At 39.3% G+C, this 26,202-nt stretch overlaps 1 protein-coding gene across 1 annotated transcript in view; it reads right to left on the bottom strand.

Moving 5' to 3' along the window:
* The window catches only part of DNAH5 (dynein axonemal heavy chain 5), a 270,204-nt gene that overhangs the window by 84,499 nt on the left and 159,503 nt on the right, over positions 1-26,202 (bottom strand). The window contains exons 53-58 of the mRNA XM_055554828.1: positions 23,576-23,706; positions 18,926-19,079; positions 17,393-17,660; positions 6,134-6,365; positions 4,632-4,746; positions 3,990-4,166 (exon numbers count right to left, since the gene is read on the bottom strand). Coding sequence (XP_055410803.1) covers positions 3,990-4,166; positions 4,632-4,746; positions 6,134-6,365; positions 17,393-17,660; positions 18,926-19,079; positions 23,576-23,706 — 1,077 coding nt within the window. The remainder of the gene's footprint in view (positions 1-3,989; positions 4,167-4,631; positions 4,747-6,133; positions 6,366-17,392; positions 17,661-18,925; positions 19,080-23,575; positions 23,707-26,202) is intronic.

Raw genomic sequence — 26,202 nt, 5'->3', positions numbered from 1 at the left:
AAATAACATATTTCATTTTTTCATGGCTGAGTAATGTTCCACTGTATATATGTACCACATCTTTTTTATCCACTTATCAGTTGATGGACATTTAGGTCGCTCCCATGTCTTGGCTATTGTAAATAGTGCTTCAGTGAAAACTGAGATGCATGTATCCTTTCAAATGATACTTTTCTCTTGATATATGCCCAGAAGTGAGACTGCAGGACCACATGGTAGCTCTGTTTTTAATGCCTAAGGGACCTTCACATTGTTCTCCATAGAAGCTGTACCAGTTTACATTTTCACCGACAGTGTGGGAGGGCTCCTTTTTTCCCACACCCTCTCCAGCATTTATTATTTGTAAGACTTTTTGCTGATGGCCATTCTGACTGGTGTGAAGTGATATCTCATTGCAGTTTTGATTTAATTTCTCTAATAATTAGTAATGTTGAGCATCTTTCCATGTGTCTGTTGGCCATTTATATGTCTTCTTTGGAGAAATGTCTATTTAGATCTTGTGCTCACTTTTTGGTTGGTTTTTTTTTTTTTTAATTGAGTTATATGAGTTGTTTGTATATTTTGGAAATTAACCCTTTATTGGTCTCATCGTTTGCAAATATTTTCTCACTGTCTGCAGGCTGTCTTTTCATTTTGTTTATGGTTTCCTTTGCTATGCAAAGGCTTATAAGTTTGATTAGGTCCTATCTGTTTATTTTCCCTTTAGCTTTAAAAGTGGGAAATCTCAAACATACTTGGACTCAATTATGTTGGGGATTCACGTAAAATGAATTGGGAGTGGGGGTATAGCTGAAGTTCAACTTATTTCAGCTAAATCTTAGATTCCTCTTTCTTCTACAGGCAAAGAAATATGACTATTACATATGTGTGTGTGTATGTGTGTGTGTGTGTGTGTGTATATAATTATACAAAGCAGTCAGGTCAGATTAGCATTGGGATAAGAATTGACACATTCTTTGCTGTTCTTTGTTTTGTAGGTTTACATGGCTGATGCCAAGACAGAGTTTGAATGTACCCGGAATTTTCTTAGTATGAATTGGTAGTACCAGATTTCAAAACTTACAAGGAGGCAATAAAATGAAGACAGAACCAGTGAAGGAAATTATTGAAAAGTTCCCCTACATACCCCAATCACCTTGCCCCTATTCCCAGACATTTCTGCACTGATGGTGTTGCTGAATATTATAGGGGTAGAGAGTACTAAATTAGGAGGATATTGGAAAATATTTTATAATATTAAAAAACATGTCAGGCTTTTGAAATCTTATGAAAATGTAGACTGAGATGTAAGAACTGAGACGCCACAAGCTCCGTTCCTATCATGCTGTTAGTTTCACAAGTCTAATAAAGGTTTAGAAGTTTCTTTACACTATCCTTGTCTTCTCTCTATTGATCAAAGACTCTCAGTGGAGCCAGAGTGTCTTAAAATGGGCAGGGGGAGGACATGTTCAGGATCTTAAAGAGATATCTGCACCCTTACGTTTGCTGCGGTATTATTCACAATGGCCAAGACATGGAAGCAATGTAAATCTCCATTGATGGATGAATGGAAAAAGAAAATGTGGTATTTACATCCAATGGAATATTATTCAGGCTTCAATAATGGAAATTCTGCCATTTGCAACAGTATGGATGGACCTGGAATGTATTTTGTCAAGGGAGATAAGCTACACATGAAAGAAAAATGCTGCATGATCTCATTTATATGTGGAATCCCAAATAAACTCATAGAAGCAGAGAGTAGAATGGTGTTGCCAGGGGCTGAAGGAAGAAGGAAATGGAAGATGATGGTCAAAGGGTAGAAAGTTTAAGTTATGCAAGACAAATTCTAGAGATCTACTCTACAGCACAGTGCCCACAGTTATCAATACTTTATTATATACTTGAAATTTGTTAATGGGTAGATCTTAAGTTGTGTTCTTATCAAAAAAAAAATACTAATAATAAAAACAGACTTACCCTATGATCCAGTAATCCCACTACTAGGCACAAAGCCAGAGAAAATCATAATAAAAAAGATACACGCACTCCAATGTTCATAACAGCGCTATTTGCAGTAGCCAGGACATGGAAGCTACCTAAATGTCTATCAACAGAGAAATGGATAAAGAAGATATGGTACACATACACAGTGGAATACTACTCAGCCATAAAAAGGAATGACACCAGGTCATTTGTAGAGATGCGAATGGACCTAGGGAGTGTCATATACGAGTGAAGTAAGTCAGAAAAAGAAACACAAAGATCATATATTAATGCATATATGTGGAATCTAAAAAAATGGTATAGGTGATCTTATGTGCAAAGCAGAAATAGAGACACAGAGCTAGAGAACAAATATATGGATACCAAGGGGGAAAGGAAGGGTGGGAGGAATTGAGAGATTAGGATTGACACACATATACCATTGATACATAGATAACTAGTGAGAACCTACTGTACAGCACAGGGAACTCTGCTTAATGCTCTGTGGTAACCTAAATGGGAAGGAGGTCCAAAAGGGTGAGGTATATATGTAAGTGTATGGCTGATTCATTTTACTGTAAAACAGAAACTAACACAAATTGTAAAGCAACTATACTCCAATAAAAATAGATAAATAAAAATTTTAAAGGAAAAAAAAAACAATAATAAAGGGAGCAGGAGGAAACTTTGAGAGTTGATGGATGTGTCTATGGCCTTTAAGGTGGTGATGGTTTCATAGGTGTGTGCTCATCCTAAACTCACAAAGCTATACATATTAAATATGTACGGCTTTTTATATATCAACCACAACTTCATAAACTGGTCTTTTAAAAGTGGGACTGGAGAATATGAGGTATGCAACAATCTGAGAGGCTAAGGACCCTGGAAGACTTCATGGATTAAGGAGGACAGTTTAGCCAGTGCAAGAAGGAATGAAGAAACAGTAAGGAAAGATACATCACCTGTAAGAACGGTGTGAAACTTTGGAAAGATAAGAAAAGAAGGCAACATCTTCATTGTCTCTAAAGAGTAAAAATTATCTTATACAATACATTGTATACTGACTCAGAAAGCTTAAAGACTTAACGTGGATCAAAAAAATTTATAAGTGTTTCAGGAAGTGTGCAAATAAGATAGGTAGCAAAAAATAATAACTACATCACATAATGATGCAAGTTCAACTGAGGTTATATAACTTGAATTAGCAATGGACAGGTCAGCAGTGTTCCATTTCTCCATCCACTTTCTAAGCCAAGAGTCAATAACATAAGACAATAGATGAGTAGACTATGGATTTTATTCCCCTGACCAGGGATTGAACCGCACCCGCTGCACTGGACCAGAATGTTAACCACTGGACCACCAGGGAAGAAACAGTGAAAACAATAACTTGAGTCCAAAACATCTCAAATTAGACCAGTCTCAAAAAGGGCCAGCCCTTGAAGATATGGCCTACTTCACTAGAGTCAACATATTTTCCCAGAATCCAACCTCGTTTCTAATTTCATCATTTATGATATTGCCACGTAACTGCATTGTGTTGGAAGCCTGGTCAAAGCCTGACCTTAATGCATAACACTAGATCAGTAGTCCTTTGTTTGGATAATTTATATGTACACTCAAATAAAGCTGTATCTTACTAACCTACTCTAACATCCTCAATGAATGAGTGACAAAAATATTTTAGAAATTTTGTGTGACTTTTCCAACATCACACAGCTTATTAGTAACAGAGTTGAAATGAGAAGCTGGCACCCAGACCACTATTATATGGCACTGCCCATATAATAGTGAAGAAGTGAGAAGATAATCTCACTGAGTGAGAAGATAATATGTGAGCTGCCACCTGCAATATCTGAAAAAAGCAAAAACATCTCCAAGCAGAAAATACCACTTGAAATCATTCCAGTGAAGAGAGCTTTGGTCTGAAGCAGTAGAACATTTCTTCGCTGTTATTCATCTTTTCTGCCTAATCTTCCTCCAAGGCCCTAGAAGATGACATCTGTTATATCACAAAGATGTACCTGCAAGGCTGCTTCTGCTTCTTCTAATGCTGGCTTTGCTGCTTCCAGTTTTTCCTCAGCAATGGCTTTATCTTTAGAGATGCTGTCGACAATGGCCTGGGCTTTGTCCTTCACCTTCTGGACCTCAGCTTTGACCTTTTCAGCAGCCTGTGCTTTCATTGTCACTTCTTTTAAGACCTAATTCAATATAAAACCGAAAAAAAGTACATCAAAAATCACCCAGCTCAAAATGCACATTTTTGCCTGGATTTGTCGATTTTGTCCACTTACACAATTTTTCATACATAGAATTAAGAATATGGTACTTTTTAAAATTTCTATTGAAGTATAGTTGCTTTACAATGTTGCATTCGTTTCTCCTGTACAGCAAAGTGAATCAGCTGTATGTATACATACATCCTGGCTTTTTTGGATTTCTTTCCCATCTAGGTCATCACAGAGCACTGAGTTTCCTGTGCTATACAGTAGGTTCTCATTAGTTACCTATTTCATTCATAGCATCACTGGTGTATATATGGTATTATAATGGAAATTAAAAATTTGCACTTCCATGGTTACAACTTAGAGAAGAAGTATACAGTATTAACATTTATGAATTGGGAATTCAAAACGAATATGGTTCATGTGTCAATGTCTACCCACCATGTCGGCTTTATCGTTGGCCACTTGGAGTTCCTTTTCTTTCACTTCCAGTTCTCTGCTCAGAGCTGCAACAGACTCCGAAGCTTCTTTTAGCTTTTCCAATCCAGTATTCATTCTGAGATTAAACATCCAAGGCGAGGGAAGTGTTAACATGTGTGGTTCTTGGCCACATTTTCTAAGTACTGGTCTACTGATATAGATAGTAATGGTCATATTTGAAGAATACTGTATATACAATAGCAAAACCAAGAGGGCTTGACAAAAAGAGTAAATGTCTAGGCTTGATTCCAGACTAAAGTCACATGTCGGTTCTTCACAGACTAAGTGTGAAAAGAGTGAGTCTGCTAAGAACACTGTATGACATGAGGAATAACAGTGTCAAGAATCTGTCTCATGCAAGAAACATGCTTAATGAACTTTAGGTAAATGACAACAGACTTCAATTTCTTGAAACCTTATCATGGAGGAAAGGAAATAAATAACTTCTTTTTTTCTAATGAGATCAATGACATTAAAAGAAGGAAGATTTGGGATCAAGAAAAGAAACAAATTTAAAGCTATCAAACTGCCTCGTGAAGGGACCAGCTGCCTGTTTGACTCTAAAATAATGTGATCTTAAAGACAGGAGTTCTTAGAGTCATTTAGTCCAATCACTCACCCAGGGGTCCCTTAGGTAGCAACCTTGGCTGCTTCTTGGTTGTATTCAGGCAGAAGAGATAAGTGTTCATAAAAGAGCAAAGTAGAGTTGGGAAGTTGGGAACAAATTTCAGTGAAGTGAGGTATTTGCTGTGCAGAGAACACACATATCAAGCAGACTCGCCTATCCCAGACACTCAGAACGTGTGGGAAGAAAGGGATGAGAGGAGGTGGGAGGGCATGTCTGTATTCTCAGCTTTTTTCCAAGCTCAAGGTTTCTATTATTATCATCCAATACTGTAGAAAGTGGTAGGCTGCAAGAAAACTTGGCAATATTTAGTCTTATTGGGCAAGAATAAAGCCACTAGCAACCATGGAATGATCCTTTGAACAAACTTGAAAGGAAGGTTTCTCAACCTCAGCACTATTGGTTTTTGAGGCTGGATAAATCTGACAAGGACTTTCCAGGTGGCTCAGTGCTAAAGAATCTGCATGCCAATGCAGGAGATGCAAGTTTAGTTCCTCGGTCAGGAAGATCTCATGGAGGAAGAAATGGCAACCCAGTCCAGTCTTCTTGCCTGGGAAATCCCATGGACAGAGGAACCTGGCAGTCTACAGTCCAGGGAGTTGCAACAACAAAACTGTATGTGATGAGGATTGTCCTGTGCACTGTGAGGATATTTAGCACATCCCTGACCTCTGACTCTCGATCCCAGCAATACCTCTCGACCACCCCCCATACCCCCTCCCTAGTTCTAACAAACAAAAATGTCTCCAGTCATTGCGAAATGTCTCCTTGGAGCACATTTGCCCCTAGTTGAGAGCCACTGCTTTACAGTAACTTCATATTCAACCCTCACACTTACCTGTTGGCCAGAGTTTGCACCTCCACATGCTTCTCTCCATATATGAACTTATAGCCCTGAATAAAGGAGAGGTACGATTTGGGCGTCACATGGGTAGAACGTCGGAATCTCTGGAAATAATCAACACACTTTTCAGCTACCGCATCCTGGAAGGAGCCCATGCACTGAACGACTTCCTTCTTGGTTTCCAAACTGCAGTCAATATCATAGGCAGAGAGGAAGTGTTCAGACACTAGAAAGAATAAAGACAGCTGTATGTGAAATATGAAAGCAAATGATCATTTTAAAAGTTAAGTGCCTTGAGTCACAGATGTAAAAAATAAGTTTACAGTTACCAGGGAGGAAAGAGGGAAGAGTGAATTGGGAGACCGGGATTGACATATACATATTACTATGTAGTTCAGTTCAGTTCAGTTCAGTCGCTCAGTCATGTCCAACCTTGGTAATCCCATGAACCACAGCATGCCAGGCCTCCCTGTCCGTCACCAGCTCCCAGAGTCGACCCAAACCATGTCCATTGAGTCAGTGATGCCATCCAACCATCTCATCCTCTGTCATCCCTTCTCCTCCTGCCCTCAATCTTTCCCAGCATCAGGGTCTTTTCAAAAAAGTCAGCTCTTCACATCAGGTTGCCAAAGTATTGGAGTTTCAGCTTCAACATCAGTCCTTCCAATGAACACCCAGGACTGATCTCCTTTAGGATGGACTGGTTGGATCTCCTTGCAGTCCAAGGGACTCTCAAGAGTCTTCTCCAACACCACAGTTCAAAAGCATCAGTTCTTCAGTGCTCAAGTCCAACTCTCACATCCATACATGACCACTGGAAAAACCATAGCCTTGAATAGATGGACCTTTGTTGACAAAGTAATGTCTTTGCTTTTTAATATGCTGTCTAGGTTGGTCATAACTTTCCTTCCAAGGAGTAAGTGTCTTTTAATTTCATGGCTGCAGTCACCATCTGCAGTGATTTTGGAACCCAGAAAAATAAAGCCAGCCACTGTTTCCACTGTTTCCCCATCTATTTGCCATGAAGTGATGGGACCAGATGCCATGATCTAGTTTTCTGAATGTTGAGTTTTAAGCCAACTTTTTCACTCTCCTCTTTCACTTTCATCAAGAGGCTCTTTAATTCTTCTTCACTTTCTGCATAAGGGTGGTGTCATCTGCATATCTGAGGTTATTGATATTTCTCCTAGCAATCTTGATTCCAGCTTGTGCTTCGTCCAGCCCAGTGTTTCTCATGATGTACTCTGCATATAAATTAAATAAGCAGGGTGACAACATACAGCCTTGATGTACTCCTTTTCCTATTTGGAACCAGTCTGTTGTCCCATGTCCAGTTATAACTGTTGCTTCCTGACCTGCATACAAATTTCTCAAGAGGCAGGTCAGGTGGTCTGGTATTCCCATCTCTTTCAGAATTTTCCACAGTTATTGTGATCCACACAAAGGCTTTGGCATAGTCAATAAAGCAGAAATATATGTTTTTCTGAAACTCTTGCTTTTTTGATGATCCAGTGGATGTTGCCAGTTTGATCTCTGGTTCCTCTGCCTTTTCTAAAACCAGCCTGAACATCTGGAAGTTTACAGTTCACATATTGCTGAAGCCAGGCTTGGAGAATTTTGAGCATTACTTTACTAGCGTATGAGATGAATGCAATTGTGTGGTAGTTTGAGCATTCTTTGGCCTTGCCTTTCTTTGGGATTGGAATGAAAACTGACCTTTTCCAGTCCTGTGGCTACTGCTGAGTTTTCCCAATTTGCTGGCACATTCAATGCAGCACTTTCACAGAATCATTTTTTTAGGATTTGAAATAGCTCAACTGGAATTCCATCACCTTTACTAGCTTTGTTTGTAGTGATGCTTCCTAAGGCCCACTTGACTTCCCATTCCAGGGTGTCTGGCTCTAGGTGAGTGATCACACCATCGTGATTATTTGGGTCATGAAGATATTTTTTGTGTAGTTCTTCTGTGTATTCTTGCATCTCTTCTTAATATCTTCTGCTTCTGTTAGGTCCCTACCATTTCTGAAGAGATAATTTATAAGAACCTACTAAGAAGCACAGAGAACTCTATTCAGTATTCTATAATGACTTATATGGGATAAGAATCTAAAAAAAGTGGACATATGTTTACATATAACTGATTCGCCTTGCTGTACAACAGAAACAAGCACAGCATTGTAAATCAACTATATCCCCAGAAAAAAAAATTTAGTTAACTGGCTATTTTAAAAAACTTAATACAGTTCTTAGCAACACATGCCATGTTTATAGCCCTAGCTAGGTAGATATATGTCAACATTTTTGGCCTCAGGCCTATGACATCAACAATTTTATTTTTTCTTTCACGTACAAAACTGTAACAGACTTTGAGCCTATCATAAGTCTTTGTTTTCTGGTATGTGTACAAAGACGTCTCCTCTACACAGCTGCAGGTTCTGGTCAGCAGCCAGCCTATTTTATGGTTTACATAAGGATGAAAGTGGTACAAATAACTCAGAAATCAGTGCCACCTGGTACTCATATTTAACAACCCCATTTTTTTTTTTTTTTTTTTTTTGCTCAGAAACTGCCATAACCTTAATTCCCCCAGGCTGTGACTGCATTTGTAATATAGAATGTTCGGCACTAAATTTTTTTATGCCCTGGCAATCTTATTCTTAAATGTGGCACCTGGCCATCTGTAGTCAATTTTAATTTATGGTATCCTTTAAAAATGTATGAGTAAAAATCTTCTGTTGTAGACCTTTATCCTCCCAACAGTGCCAAACATGGGACCAATCCTAAAACAGCATTTCTTATTATAAGACCTGGCCGTCAAGTCAGAGTGAATCCATCATCACAAAGACATAGCATGTGTGCTGAACACCTACCACTATGAAACTTGGTCTCAATGCCAAGGAATTTACAAGGCTTATACACAACACAGTTAAAGTTTATCATAAACATCTTTATTCATCCTAGGAAAAATGGTCTATGGATTTCCTTTAGAAGTGCTAATACTATTGAATGATGTACATAAGAATTATAAATAGAAATACAGGCAGTAAGGAGGGGAGAAAAGAGAAGGAATCAAGTGAACAAACCTATCAGGTGATGCTTAGCAGAGAAATGAACAATGGTATCTTCTCAATATTAATGAAACTCACTCAGTCATGTCCAACTCTTTGCAACCCCATGGACTACACAGTCCATGGAATTCTCCAAGCCAGAATACTGGAATGGGTAGCCTTTCCCTTCTCCAGGGGATCTTCCCAACCCAGGGATCGAACCCAGGTCTCCCACATTTCAGGTGGATTCTTTACCAGCTGAGCCACAAGGGAAGCCCAAGAATACTGGAGTAGATAGCCTATCCCTTCTCCAGAGGCTCTTCCCGACCCTGGAATCGAATCAGGGTTTCCTGCATTGCAGGTGGATTCTTTACCAACTGAGCTATCAGGGAGTAATTGATCACTAAATTACGTTCCTAATGCCATAACTGTGAGACCATTTACATCTATGTAAATAATAGAAACAGTTTATCAATTGGGTTATAAATAGAGTTTAACATATACACTGAAAGGTAATATATTAAGACACTTGGAAGCTATATTTTTTCATATAATTTAAGCAAACACTATAAAGAACAACTTAAACTCTAGGAAGTTTAAGTCTAGTCATTGAAAACGTACGAACAATTCTTGCCTATGACAGACTGTAGGTTTTAACCCCAATGGCAGCATTATTCACTATGTGCCAGGCATGATACCAAGTCTTTTATCTGGCATTATGGGATATTCTCAAGAATGCCCCCATCTTCTGAAAACTTTCTTGTATTGGTTTGGCTGAAAAGTTCATTAAAGTTCTTCTATAAGATGTTGTGGAAAAATTCAAGTGAACTTTTTGCCAACCCAATATTTACCATGTAATAATTTTTATCCTTCTTATGCAAACTGATAGTATTAACTGTTGTTATTGTTTAATCACTAAGTCAGGTCCAACTCTTTTGCAACTCCATGGACTGTAGCCCACCAGGTTTCTCTGTCCATGGATTTCCCAGGCAAGAATACTGGAGTGGGTTGCCATTTGCTACTCCAGGGGATCTTCCCAACCTAGGGATCAAACCCATGTCTCCTGCATTGGCAGGCAGAAACCTTACTACTGAGCCACCAGGGAATCCCCATAATATCAATAATGGTGACTTTTTTCATTATTTAGCAAGTTGTCTTTGTGTCTATCCAAAAAGTCAAAGAAAAAATCTAAGTACATTTTTCCATAGACCCACAATCTCTGATGCAGGAAAGGTTAATAAAGGACCACTTCCTCTTAGGGTGACCCAAGCCTGCTAAGACTCAGACAAAAGGGCATGGAAAATCCTTCTGTTGTCTTCAATGTCCAATTACCAAGGTACCAAGGCCAGTTTGGGGACCCATCTTTAGGCTGATATCTGAGGTTGGTGGAGGTTATATCCTGGTATTGTTTGTTCACGTTACTTGGTGTAGAACCAGGTGATGGGTATGTGGAACAGAAGGGAGGACACTGGCCTGAGTCCCTGAATTTTCCTGAACTGGAAATTTTCAAATTTCCAATTCATTTGGATTCAAAGAACTGAAGTAATTAAGTGAGGAGGGCACATGAGTTGCCTATCCAGTAGCCATCCCCTCTCTTTCAGTAACAAAAGAATCCTAAATTTGCTCAGAGTAGCAATCTGCCCAACTAAACGTCTTTGATTCCCCAAACTCTCTTGTAGCTGGAGGTGACCCAGTTTTGGCCAAAAACATGCAGACAAAAGTCCCTGGGGAAGAACCCTGTTCCGACTAAGAGACAAAGCTTCATGTTGCACGAACAGACACAAAGCCTTGAGATGTAGCAGCCCTCTGGTGCCTACAAGAACAGGAGCCTCACCCTATGGATGACAGCAAGCTAAGCACAAGGTCCCTAGTTGTAGTCTAGGCTGCACATCTCTGTACTTCCTCGTTAGCAGGAAAAAAAATAAAATAAAAACCTTGTTTATGCCAAAAATAAAATAAAACACTTGCTTAAGCCACTACTGCTCTGGTTTTCTCTTACAGCCAAACACATAATTAATGCTACGTTCAGAAGGAAAAGATATCTAATCCTGGCAGATCCTAAATCACAAAACTTTATCAATTAATCCTTAGAATATCCCTAAGTGATGGATATCACTATGTATATTTTACAGATAAGGAAAATGAGGCTTATAGAAGTTTGCTTGCAGGCAGGAGCATCTGAATTCAAAGCCAAAGATGATGAATTCCAACGCCTAAAGCATCTTGATTTAGAAATTCAAATACAACAAAACTATATAGAGTCTTTAGAGTGTTAAACAACATTTTTTATTGGAGCTCAAAGTTCAAAAGTACCTTCTGACTAACGTGCTTCATAAACAAAATACGCTAATTGTTCTGGGAAACAGCGGGGACTGCTGCAGTTGGTGTTCCTTTCTGAGCGGTTACTGAGTGCAGCGGCCTCATTTCTGCTTATGCTCCATCGTTAGTTGCGAGCAGTTGCAGAAGCGGTGGTGTCTGACTCAGAAGGCGGAAATCCTGCATACTATATTAATAAATCAAGTAATATTTTTGAAAAAGGGCCAGTGTATATACATAATTAAAACGGCCTTCTTTGAAAAAAAAATATGCCATATATATGCTTATATGATTTTATAAGCATATTGATTTTATTGAGATGTTAGTTACAAATAAGGATGGCCTATTTTAATAACAATGTGCTTATTTTAAACAGAGCCCAGTAGGACATTAGTAATTATCTTCACCTTGGAGAAATCTGAATGAACTGAATTTAGTAGTGACTTTGGAATCACTGACTTTCATTGAAAAACACAATTATCACCAGAATAAAGATAGTAGAAATACTTAGAAACAATTCAAAACAACTCAATATTAAGCTAAAAACAAAGATTTGCCAAAATGGAGATTACTAAATGGTGGGAAGGCCAAGGATTTTATAGTGTAAGATAAAGCATATTTTTCTTTAAATGTTTCATCTAAAGATTCAGTCCATTTAAATTCATGCATATAAAGAATTTCATTTTTTCAGAAGCAACATAATTACTATAATATCTTGTATTTATGGTATGTGTGAGATAAAGAGGAGGACACTTGGCTTATTCTGAGTATCTTTAAATTAGAAAAATACTCTAAACAATAAGAATAAACTATCCAAAAAAAATAAGAAAATAATACCATTCATAATAGGACCAGAAAATAAAATACTTAAAAATAAACTTCACCAATAGTGTGAAAGACTTGTACTGAGAACTATAAAACACTAATGAAAAACTTACAGTAGATATAAATATATAGAAACACATTATATGTTCACAACTTGGAAGGATTAATATTGTTAAAATGTCTATAGTACCCAAAGTAATTTACAGATTTTATGAAATCACTATCAAAATTCCAATGACATTTTATACAGAAATAGAAAAATTAATGCTAAAATTCTTATGGAACCACAGAAGACTCCCAATAGCCAAAGCAACTTTGAGCAAGAACAAATCAGAATCACGTCCTGTTTCAAAATATATAACCAACCTACAAAACTTAAAGCAGCATGATAAATACAGGCATGTAGATCAATGGGACAGAATAAAGAGCCCAGAAATAAACCCACACACATACAGTCATGTGATTTTCAACAAGGGTGCCAAGAATATTAACACAATAGTGCAGTAAGTCAGACAAAGACAAATATCATGTTAGCACTTATACGTGGAATCTAAAAAAAAAAATTATACAAATGAACTTATTTACAAGGCTGAAATAGACTCGAACATATAGAAAAACAAACTTATAGTTACCAAAGGGGAAACGTGGTGGGGAAAGAAAAATTAGGAATTTGGCAATAACACATACATCTGGAGAAGAAAATGGCAACCCACTCCATTATTCTTGCCTGGAGAATTCCATGGACAGAGCAGCCTGGCAGGCTACAGTCCATGGGGTCGCAGAGAGTTTGATACAACTGAGTGACTATCGTTCACTCATTCACTAAACACACTACTACATATAACATAGATAAACAAGGGCCTACTGTATGGCACAGGGAATTACAATCAATATTTTGTAATAACTCACATGTGAAAAGAATCTAAAAAATAATATATACATTTATATAACCGAATCACTTTGTTGTACACCTGAAACTAACACAACATTGTAAGTCAATTATACTTCAATAAAAAATAAAAATTAGGAGTAAACCACAATAAGATATAACCTCGTACTTGTTAAGGTATCTATGATCAGGAAAAAAAGGAAGAAAAAAGATAAGTGTTTGCCAGGATGTAGAGAAATGAGAACCCTTGTACACTATCGATGGGAATGTAAATTGATACAGCCACTATGCAAAACAGGAAATTTCTCAAAAAAATTAAGAATAAAACTACCATATGATCCCACAATCCCACTTCTGGTTATATATATCCAAAGAAATTAAAATCAAGATCCTAAACAGACATCTGTGCTTCCATGTTCACTGTAGCATTATTCACAATAGCCAAGACACGGAAACAGCTCAAGTGCCATCCATGGATGAATGGATAAAGAAAATGTGATACTTACATACAATGGAATATTATTCAGCCTTTAAAAAAATGAGAAGGAAATTCTGCCATGTGCAACAACATGGGCGAACCTGGAAGGCATTATGCTGAGTGATATACAAGCCAGACCACAAGAACAAAAACTACATGATGTCACTCACACAAGGAACCTAAAAGAGTCAAACCATAGAAGCAGAGAGTAGACTGGTGGCTGCCAGGGGCCAGGGGAGGGAAGTGGGGACGTGTTAGGAAAAAGGTACAAAGTTTCAGTTATACAAATGACTGAGTCCTACAGATCACCTGTGTGCCATTGTGCCTAGAGTTAACCATGTTGTACTGTACAGTTAGGACAGATCTTACGTTCAGTGAGTGTTTTTATCCCAAAATAATCATTATCATCTTCATCATTTAAGGGAGGAGCACTCAGGGAGAATGGGAGAAAGAGGGTATTGGGTGGGAAGAAAAAGGCCACATTCGTGAATCAAGAAGAACGGAGCAGGAGGAAAAGACTGACCTCAGGTAAGGATGGGAAAGCAGACAGAACCAGTTCTTCCCAGCCTCAAAGGCCACGCTGGAGACTGTGCTTTTTCCTAAGGGCAGTAGAAGGTTTCAGCTAGAAAGCAATGTGATCAAGTTTATGTTTTCATCAGTTCAGTTCAGTCACTCAGTCGTGTCTGACTCTTTGTGACCCCATGAATCGCAGCACACCAGGCCTCCCTGTCCATCACCAGCTCCCGGAGTTCACTCAAACTCATGTCCATAGAGTCAGTGATGCCATCCAGGCATCTCAGCCTCTGTCGTCCCCTTTTCCTCCTGCCTCCAATCCCTCCCAGCATCAGAGTCTTTTCCAATGAGTCAACTCTTCGCATGAGGTGGCCAAAATATTGGAGTTTCAGCTTTAGCATCAATCCTTCCAAAGAACACCCAGGGCTGATCTCCTTTAGAATGGACTGGTTGGATCTCCTTGCAGTCCAGGGGACTCTCAAGAGTCTTCTCCAACACCACGGTTCAAAAGCATCAATTCTTCGGCGCTCAGCCTTCTTCACAGTCCAACTCTCACATCCATACATGACCACTGGAAAAACCATAGCCTTGACTAGACGGACCTTTGTTGGCAAAGTAATGTCTCTGCTTTTGAATATGCTATCTAGGTTGGTCATAACTTTCCTTCCAAGGAGTAAGCGTCTTTTAATTTCATGGCTGCAGTCACCACCTGCAGTGATTTTGGAGCCCCAAAAAATAAAGTCTGACACTGTTTCCACTGTTTTCATCACTGTTCTGCAATGTGAGATGGATGAGAGACAGGTGAGAGAGGAGGAGAGATCGTTAGAAAGCTATTTGAGTTTTCCAGGTGAGTTACAATGATAGCTTGGCCCAGGATGCCACTGAAAGGGAAAGAGTTGGATAGAATCCACCATACTTAGCAGATAAAGTTGGCATAATTTAGTGATGGAGCAGACTTGAGAGTTGAAAAAAGGTGTTAAAGACAAAGAGCTCTCAGATTTTCAAGTTTCATGGACAACTGTGTGACTCCCTAAGAGAGACCGACCTGAAGAGGCCCAGTTCAGTTCTGGACGTTTTGGGTTTAAGGAGCCTGGGAAATATCAATGAGACTGTGTCAAGCAAGCAGTTGAGTACACAGATGTCAAGCCAGAGGACATAGGATACCAGAGATAAAAAATTGATGGGGCCTATTACACAGGAGGCTGTGGATGAGCTTGCCAGGGAAGAGAGCTGGAGGGAAGAAATGAGTCTGCCTTGCCTTCCAATATGCCTGGCTCCATAAATGGCATGCGAAGCTCCATAAACAGGTTCTGAATAAATGAACAAATAGATGATGCCTGAAAGTCAGGACACTTGTTAGGAGCTGAGGACATAGAAACAAAAAGTTTCCCTGCCCTCCATGGAATCTTGGCTTAGGCTGATGCAAAGAGATTTAAAAGAATGGGGCAGGTTGTGAGAAATAAACAAAGGAAGCGCCTATGTCTTACGATAGAAGGGATAACTGAAATAAAGACTTGCTAGGAAGGGCTCATAATTTAAATGACATCATCCTAATTATAGTATATTATGGTGTTTGTCACCTGAAATTGTTATTTTTATCATTAGTAATAATACCTTACATGATAGTCTACAAAGCACTTGCATACCAATTATCATATTTCACAGTAAACCTGAATGTAGCTCTTAAATACTGTGGTTTTGTGCTCTGCATTTATATCTTACTTCAAAGAATTTTAAAGTTTTATCCTTAGTTGTATTGACATTTAAATAGGATTTAAAATTTTTAAATCATGGGTGCTTTCTCAAATCTGTACATCGGTATTTCAAACATTAAAATGGTCTATGTTTAAAAGACACAGATAAGAAAACCATTATTATTGAGAGTAGAGTGCTAAGAATAAAATGTCAGCAGTAAAAGAATCCACCTGCAATGCAGGAGACTCGGGTTCGATCCCTGGGTTGGGAAGCTCCCCTGGAGAAGGCAATGGCACCCCACTCCAGTATTCTTGCCTGGGAAATCCATGGACAGAGGAGCCTCGTGGGCTACAGTCCAGGGGGTCACAAAAGAGTTGGACATGACTTAGCCACTAAACCTTCACCACCGCTACATACATACTATACATAAATATTGGCTATAGCTATTGGCTTCTCACACTTCTGATAATTCCTTCAGCCCCACTGTCCCCAGTTTTCCATGTATAATGAGTGGGAGACAGTGAATCAGTCATTCTCCCACTGGGGACCACAGAGCTAGGGAGGGAGGTATGGTTGAAGCAGGTGACAGGGCCATGAAAGGATGAGGCTTCAGAATCCTTCCTCACCCTGCTTCTCACTGTTTTATCTATTAGGGCTACCTGCCATGTTTTACTGGAAAATAAGCCTCTTCTTAATTATTATGAAGACATAATAATCAGGCCAAAAGTCTGAAAATGACTGCCCTGAATCAGGGTTCTCCTGAAGTCCTGATACAATAGGTCAGAGGTAAGACTTAACTATCTCCATCTTTTAAAATAGCTACAGACACTTTCTCACCACAAGCTGAAAAAACCATAAACTGAAGGAATGCTCTCTAACATCTCCTATACAACTTTCATGTTCAATTGCATTTACAGAATAAGAGAAGCATTCATGTTCCACAGGATGAAGAATTAAACAGAAGCAGAAGCAGCAAGGGCTCCAATCATGAAAGTCTCTGTTGAACAATCCTTTTTCAGGCCCAGACACCATCAGAGGATGGATGATAACGTTTTCCTCTTTGATTTCCAGCCCTGCAGCCACAAGAAGGAATTACCTGGCTTAAACTACTCTGAGGTTGACCAACCCACTTAAAAAAGAACACAAATGCTATTAAAGAGATTAAAACCTCAGTGTCCTCCTGTGATGTCCAGGACCTGCCTGGGGACCAACGAAGACAAAGCTTTAAACCACACTGAAAACACTAGAATCACCGTAAATTAACCCAAGGGGGTACAGACTGAAGATGTCATTCGCTGATAACCACACTCTGGGAAAAAAAATTAGCTGCCAAATGAGAAAGAGCAAAGTCTTGCAAAAATCCTCAAACCCTGGACAAAGTGACTTTTGGCTCAATCCAGTGGATGGCACAGAATATAAATACACACACACACACACACACACACTATAAACCAGAAATTCTGATATAAAAAAATCTCCCCCATACTAACCAGCAACTAAGGCATCCTTGGGCCATCGGCTGAACCAGTCAATAGTGCATCCTGAAATAAGGGCAGGAAACTTCAGAGCTCGATTTCGAAATTTCTCCCCCACGGGCGAAAAGCAGAGCACAATGTGAAGGTTCTGTCGGACCCGGTTCATGAAGTAGTCATATAGGTTTTCATTCGTAGGAGGGCGCCTAGGATACTCTTTTTTCATGACTGATACGAGATCACTATTAATTTCATCAATTTCATCACGAACAAAGAGGTTGGAGACCTTCAAGAAAAGTGCAGACATTCAAATTCAATACAGGCATATAAAAACAAATCAGAATTTACAGCCTGGTATGTACAATGTGTTTTCTTCATTTGTGTCCTTAAACTCATGTTTAGAAAATCAACCAAAGTCCTCACAGTAAGATAGACCACATTTTAATATACACAAATTGTTCTATTTTATTAGTTGGAAAGTCACAGCCCTTTAAGGGGGTGAATGGGCATATCAAAAATCCAACCAGCTTTCCTTGCAACCTTCTTCTGTTTTTCCATCTCTCTTGGAGCTTCCATTAACATCTTCAACATTTTGATTGGGAGTTTTATTCCTCAAAAACCAACAGGAAAAGCCATTCTTCAAACCAATCACCTAATCCCAATAATAGTACTGATTCAGTACTTTAACAGAGAAATACAGAAGGAAATCCTCCTACCTCTGGAGGGATTCTGAAGAGGTGAAACACATATGTGGTACATGTTCACAATGGAATGTTGCTGCTGCTGCTGCTGCTAAGTCACTTCAGTCGTGTCCGACTCTGTGCGACCCCATAGACGGCAGCCCACCAGGCTCCCCCGTCCCTGGGATTCTCCAGGCAAGAACACTGGAGTGGGTTGCCATTTCCTTCTCCAATGCATGAAAGTGAAAAGTGAAAGTGAAGTCGCTCAGTCCTGTCCGACTCCTAGCGACCCCATGAACTGCAACCCACCAGGCTCCTCTGTCCATGGGATTTTCCAGGCAAGAGTACTGGAGTGGGGTGCCATTGCCTTCTCCAACAATGGAATGTTACTCAACCATAAAAGGAATGAAACTGAGTCATTTGCAAAGATGTGGATGGACCTTGAGTCTGTCATACAGAGTGAAGTCAGAAAGAGAAAAACAAATATCGTATATTAACACAAATATGTGCAATCTAGAAAAATGGTACAAATGAACCTATTCACAGGACAGGAATAGAGACACAGACATAAAAAGAATGGACTTGCTGATACAGGGATGTAAGGGGAGGGTGAAATGAACTGGGAGATTGGGATTGACATATATGCACTACTTTGTATAAAATAGCAAGCTAGTGGGAACCTGATGTATAGCCCAGGGAGCTCAGCTCAGTGTTCTGTGATGACCTAGAGAGGTGAGATGGGGGGACTATGAGAGGGTGGTCCAAGGGGGAGGGCATACACATACAGTTAATTCACTTCACTGTACAACAGAAACCAACACAACATGGCAAAGCAATTATACTCCAATTTAAGAAAAGAATAAGCTCCTACCTCACCCGATGATAAAACATTATTCATATATTCCAAAAATGACTCATCTTTAATTTCATTGTCTGTGAAAATAAAAGTGATGCCTTTGCCTTGCCGACCAGCTGTTCTATACAATGTCTTCAGGTCTTCCATCAGATTTGATGTGTTGTAGGATCTAGAAAGAGTGTCATTGTGCCATTAGCTAAAATATGTTCATGGGAAGGAAAGATCCTTGTAACAACACTTTATGCCATTTGGTTAACCAAAAAATGCTGATATTATGCCATCAGGTAGCTATTTTGTTGTATGCAACTGTTACTGGTTCACTGTATTTACTTGCAAAAATGAAAATAATTTTTTAAACTCCACATTTTATAAAACATAATATTACACACAAAAAACATCTAGAGTGAAAAACCAACCTGAAACAAATGTGTAATTTTTAGCACAACTAAATGCCATCAAAATGAGTATATACATGTCTCATTTTGAAAATATTTGTTGGTAAAGATAATGGAAAAGCCAAGCTGGAATATTTACTAAGCACCCATCTGCAATTGATATTTTAGAAGCTACCTCATAAACTGAATTAAACTAAAGAATTTCAAGTCTTCATTATACGGCATAGGGAGACACCCTGTTATAAATGGGGCCCTTCTAATCCCCCAACACAACTATTTTCACTGTATCTTTGTATCTCACATGAAAGAATTTTCTGAGCAATCAGTGCACTGCAGTAGAATCATTGGAAACATTATTAAATATCCCACTCTAACTCTTCTCTCATGTCCAAAGGAATCCTTTAGTGAAAGTCAACTTGCAATCATGAAATGTGAGAGAGGTCTCAATATAGAGGAGCCCATGACTGCCAAAAGGGAAAATTAAGATATTCTTATCCTAGAGACTCTGATTCAGTAAATTAGTATCTGAAGTTTTTGTCATTAGATAAACTCAGAATTTAAGGCACAAGAGCCAATGGCCTTCTGATTTTTAAAAAGCTACAAAATATTTAACTTCTATTCTCTGTGTTTTTTGAACATTTAAAACCTAAACTCTGGAACCAGAAATAGCACTACAATGCAGCAAGATTTTATTTATTTTTAACTGGAGGATCATTGTTTTACAATATTGTGTTGGTTTCTGCCAACTTGAACCAGTCATAGGTATATATATATATATATGTCCCCCCCCTCTTGAACCTCTCTCCCACCTCCCACCACATCCCACCCCCCACGCAGCTAAGTTGTTACAGACTGCCAGGTTGAGCTCCCTGTGTCATACAGCAAATCCCCACTGGCTATCTATTTCACATATGGTAATGTGTATGTTTCAGTGCTCCTCTCTCAATTCATTCCCCTCTCTCCTTCCCCCACTGTGTCCATAAATCTGTTCTCTGTCTGCATCTCCACTGCTGCCCTGCAAACAGATTCATCAGTACCATTTTTCTAGATTCCATATATATGCGTTAATATACAATATTTGTTTTTCTCTTTCTTACTTCACTCTATATAACAGGCTCTAGGTTCATCCACCTCACTAGAACTGACTCAAATTCATTCCTTTTTATGACTGAATAACATTCAGCTGTGCATATGTACCACAACTTCTTTATTCATTCATTTATCCATGGACATCTAGGTTGCATCCATGTCCTGGCTATTGTAAACAGTGCTCATGCACCAATATTTCATGAAGACTTCTAGATAAATAAGATCTGAAAGGTGAGAAAAAATGTTCAAAGACACAGTCCCCTGAGGAAGAAAGAAAGAAAGAGGCGGGAGGGAGTGAGGGAGGAAATGGAAGGGAGAGAGAGAAAAAAAAGAGAGAGATAGGTAGGGATAACAAAAGAAAGTATCTTCTTGAGATACGGGAAAACTTTCAGCCCAGTCTCCTAGATCTCAAGGACCCCAGTGCTTCAAATAACATAACCTGAGTCATCTAACAAATAGCTGTGCTTCCAAAGGAGAGTCTCTTAATTGCCTGAGCCTTGACCACATGGCTATGTAAAGGTTAACACAGTAGGATGGTCTCTGGAAGATTCTGAGAAGCCAGAGAAGGCCCTGACCCTCCTCTTTCTCAGTACAGGAGCATTCCCAGCACAACACACAGAGGAATTTATCACAGAGAGAGGAGGCGAAAGGTGTTTTTTCTGAGGCAGCACAGTGTCATCAAAGTCATGTCAGACCAGAAACCAGAAACACTGTGGTCAATTTCCAGGTTTATCTGGGTTTCCACGCAAATCATAGCCTTTCTGAGCCTCAGCTATAAAATATTCTGCCAACCCACAAAGCCACAAAGTTCTTTCAAATATCACATTAGCATGTGCATGTAAAAGTACTTTGAAAACTGTAAGTTTTATACAAAATATGAGAACAAAAATCTCAGCGTTCAATCCCTTTTCTTTTTTGTGGCTTAAATTTTTTTTATTTATTTTATTTTTTAACTTTTCAATATTGTATTGGTTTTGCCATATATCAACATGAATCCCTTTTCTGAACAGGTTATCTCTCATCTAATGTTGCTTCTATCCAAAACCAGAAGAATTATACACAATGTAACTAAAATTATTTCTCTCTGTTTTAGTACTTGGGGAAAAAACAACATTTTAGATTGATTCTCCAAGCAGAATTCAGTAATGTAGACCAAACAAAAGGTGTAACAACAACAACCTGAGTATCCGGCTCTCCAAACCAAGTGTTTAATCATTTCTAAACTTTGTCGCGGCAAGTGGCAATGAGCTTCCATCTCAGAGATCACAGCACCAAACCAACATTTAGTCAACACCAGACAGGCAAGACTCCCACCTAGAAATTAACTGCTAATAATTTTCTGCCCAAATAAACTTTCCAAACTGGCCTCTTGCTTCTCACTTTATCTTGGTTTATCCTGAAGTTCTGTTCAGCCGATCTTTATCTTCCATTTTTACTTCCTAATTGTCCCCGCACTGCACACACATATCTGAGGACAGCTTTTCTGGAGGTCCCTACTTTGATGAGTAGCAGCACAAACTATCCAGTTTCCCAAGCTAGAACCAAGATGCATCAATTTCAAAACTGCCAGTTTCTTGAGGATCTCTTGAATCTGCCCTCTATACTTCACTCCTACTGCTTCCGCTCTGGACACCACCATCTCTTGCCTAGATCCCTGAGTTAGCCTTCTCACCTTTCAGTTTCATTCCTTCTGTCCATCTTCTCCATGTGCAAATCTGACACACCTCCCCAAGTGGAGACTCATGAATGGTTTCCCAGTGCTACGATGAAGTGAAAGTGGCTCAGTCGTGTCCAACTGTTTGTGACCTGATGGACTATACAGTCCATGGAATTCTCCAGGCCAGAATACTGGAGTGGGTAGCCAGTTCCCTTCTCCAGGGGAATCTTCCCAACCCAGGGACTGATGGCAACCCACTGCAGTACTCTTGCCTAGAAAATTCCATGGATGGAGGAGCCTGGTGGGCTACAGTCCATGGGGTCGCAAAGAGTCGGACAAGACTGAGCAACTTCACTCACTCACTCACTCCTGTACTGCAGGCAGATTCTTTACCATTTGAGCCACTAGGGTGAAGTCCAAATTCCTTATGACACCTCCAAAGGCTTGCATTTTTCCTCCTTTCCCACTTTCCACCTTAAGTTATATACCAGCCATATGTAACAGCTTTCAGGGTCTCAAATGTAACTTTACATGTGCTGATCCTTTTGCCTGGAACATTCTCTACTGTTCCTCTTCTCTGAGATAATTCTTAGTCATTCAGATCTCAGTTGAAACATCTCTTTCTCAAGGAAGCCTTTTTGACCATCCCCTAAAGTAGGTTAGCAGTCCTTCCCTCACATTTCAGTAGACTCTAGTCTGCACTTATTTCCTTAACAGAGATAAAACCTACGTATCACATCTTATTGAATGAGTTGCTCAGTTGTCCCCATTAAACTGCTATAAACTCTGTGATGACATAGGTCAGGCTTACCTTGCTTATCGGGTACCCCAGCAATGAGCCAGTGCCTGACACATAGTTGGTGTTCAATGAATACTTTTAAACACATGAATAAGTAAATCAACAAACTTTTAATCTATTTTCCCAGTTTACCAACAGTTTACTATTCTTGAAATCTGAATTAACATTCTTTTGCCTGCATTCTCAGTTGCTTCAGTCGTGTCCGACTCTTTGTGATCCCATGGACTATAGGGGGTCAAAAAGAGTCAGGCCCCTCTGTCCATAGAAGTTTCCAGGCAAGAATACTGGAGTGGGTTGCTATCTTCTCCTCCAGGGTATCTTCCTGACCCGGGGATCGAACCTGTATATCTAGCATCTCCTGAATTGGCAGGCAGACTCTTTACTGCTGAGCCATGTGGAAGCCCTAAATTAACATTTAGAATGGATGAATTTCTTCTAAAATGCACTAAAGGAATATACATAATACTCATATCAAGAATAACATGAAAACCAAGAGGCATCTATTGATGAAGTGAGAGGCTGAAATGTTTCTAAAGCAAATTATTCATGTGAAATTTTCGTGGTCTATGACAGAGGTTGAAAGAAAACAATAATAAGTCAACATTCAAGAAAGAAAACTATTATGGTTCCTTTACATTAAGATAAATGCATTCTTAACTCCAAGTGGCTTCTAAGAACCATTTATCAAAATCCATTTCAGGTTAATTAAAGTGAAGGCGTGTTACCTTGTCAGAGTGATCTGGAAGGAAGTGTAGCCGGCGATGAATGAAGCCAACCTTGTTAAGCTCTGCTTCCCCGATCCGCCCACCCCAACCAGGAGGGCATTTCCCCGGGGAGTACGAATGACACGTGAGATCTAGAATATAGAAAATAAAAAGTACATCTCATTTAATGTGCAACATTCCACTTTTTGCCTATTTATTCAATACAGGCATACCTAGGAGATACTGCAGATTCAAGTCCATGCCACCATAATAAACCAAATACTGCAATAAAGCAAGTTATACATATTTTTTTATTTCCCAATACAAATGAAAGTTATATTTACACTCTACCGTTAACTGTGCAATAGCATTATGTCTAAAAAATCTGCACATACTATAACTGAAATATATTTTATTGCTAAAAAATGTTAACCATCACCTGAGCCTTCAGTGAATGATCATCTTTTTGCTGGTAGAAGGTTTGAAATATTATGAGAATTACCAAAACTTGACACAGTGAAATGAAGTGAGTCCATGCTGCAGGAACAATGACACCAACAGACTTGCTTGGCAAAGGGTGACCACAAACCTTCAATTGTAAAAACCGCACTATCTGCTAAGTGCATTAAAGTATGGGCAATGAAATGAAATATGCCTGTTTAAGCATTTTAGAAGATGTAGGTGTCTTAGGATCAGAATAGAAAGATACACTATTTGGACAAATGAAAGCATTTCTGAAATAGAACAGTGGAGAGTAGGGAGGTGTACCTTTTAGGAAACTCGGAGGAGAGCAGTACAGAACAGTAGGCAGAGCCCAGACTGTGTCTTGCTCTGAGTTTTCAAGGAGAGAAATAAAGGTGACTTTGAGGTTTCCTTTTAGTTTGCCAATCTGATTTAGGAGGACAGGAAAGAGAACAGAAAATTTCTAAACAATGTGCATCCTTGGAATACACAACACACAATTAATTAGAATATCCCCCACATTTGAAAACTAATGCAGTTTAAGTAGAAGGCAAAAATTTTCCAAAATATGGTATAAATGATGGAATTTGAAAGGAATAAATGTAAACACTCCTATTATTTGGCAAAGACAGTGATACGTAAGGTAGCTAAGAGGTTATGGGTAGACCAGAAGTCCACTCTCTACCACTCAGTAGTTTCTCATCATTCAAGTCACTTTTTTGGTAAAAGCCTGTGATTCTTTGGTTTTAATGGTATTCAATGAATTACTTTCACCATCAGGTCTCCAGCCCCACCTAGAGGGGATTACTGTCGAATTCTCCTGGATGCTTTTCTCACTCCATGTGATGACTATCTCTCCCTCCTAACTGCAGTTTGAGCCTGCAGTATTGCTGTATTGTCAGCTTTTTTTCTAAACTAATGATCAAGAATTATATAGGAGCTAAGGAGGGGACTTCACTTTCACTTTCACTTTCACTTCTCAAGAAGGGGTCACTTCTCTGTTACTGTTGGAAGTTTTCTGGCATAGCCTGACCTCTGCATCTAATAGGGGTTTTTTTTAATATAAATTTATTTGTTTTAATTGGAGGCTAATTACAATATTGTATTGGTTCTGCCACACATCAACATGAATACGCCACAGGCGTACATGTTTTCGCCATCCTGAACCCCCCTCCCACCTCCCTCCCTGTACCATCCCTCCAGGTCATCCCAGTGCACCAGCCCCAAGGATCCTGTATCGAACCTGGACTGGCGATTCGTTTCTTATATGATATCATACATGTTTCAATGCCATTCTCCCAAATCATCCCACCCTCTCCCTCTCCCACAGAGTCCAAAAGACTGTTCTATACATCTGTGTCTCTTTTGCTGTCTCACATACAGGGTTATCGTTACCATCTCTAATAGGGTTTTGTTAAACATCCTTTTTCAGGATTCCCTCCACTGGCAGGCATTATACTCTACTCCTGTTGGGACTACTCTTGCTTTTGGATTATACTCCCAATTTAGTGTGAGTCCGATGAATGAAGTCCATTTTCCCGTTGTGGACTGAGAACCTGGTTCCGCCAAACCTGGTAGAACCTTGCTCTTCCAGCCTCCTACTCATCTCCTCCATGTGATTCCCTCTTAAGTTGTTACAGGCAGGGGAGGAGTGGTACAGGCAAGAATTCTTGGCATTTCCCCAGTGTCTATTCATATTCTTTCCCTGGTGTTACTTCAAGAGGCATAGATAAAACAGGTAAGAAGTTACTGCAGCCACCCAGAATCTTCTATGTCTTTTCTTGGTTAACTTTTCCAAAATACATGACTTTTTCAATAACCATTTCCTTTAGTTGATGCTGGTGAATATATTAAGGGTTTAAATAATTATTACTAAGTAGGTATTGGAAACTTTCATCCCAATAACTTTTCCTACAACTGGGCTTAGGTGTGAAACTAAAAATGTCCGTTCCCATCTTCTAGCACTTGTACGTACTTGCTCAGGGGCTTAGTCGTGTCCAGCTCTTTGCAACCCCATGGACTGTAGCCCACCAGTCCCCTCTGTCCATGGAATTTTCCAAGCAAGAATACTGGAGTTGGTTTTTACGTCTTACTTCAGGGGATCTTCCCAACCCAGGGATCGAACACATGTCTCCTACATCTCCTGCATTGGCAGGTGGATTCTTCATCACTGCATGCCACCTGGG

The sequence above is a fragment of the Bubalus kerabau genome, chromosome 18 (genome assembly GCF_029407905.1).
Source record: "Bubalus kerabau isolate K-KA32 ecotype Philippines breed swamp buffalo chromosome 18, PCC_UOA_SB_1v2, whole genome shotgun sequence".
Classification (NCBI taxonomy): domain Eukaryota; kingdom Metazoa; phylum Chordata; class Mammalia; order Artiodactyla; family Bovidae; genus Bubalus; species Bubalus kerabau.
Note: the sequence above shows the minus strand (reverse complement) of the source record. Positions and strands in the feature narration are given on the sequence as shown.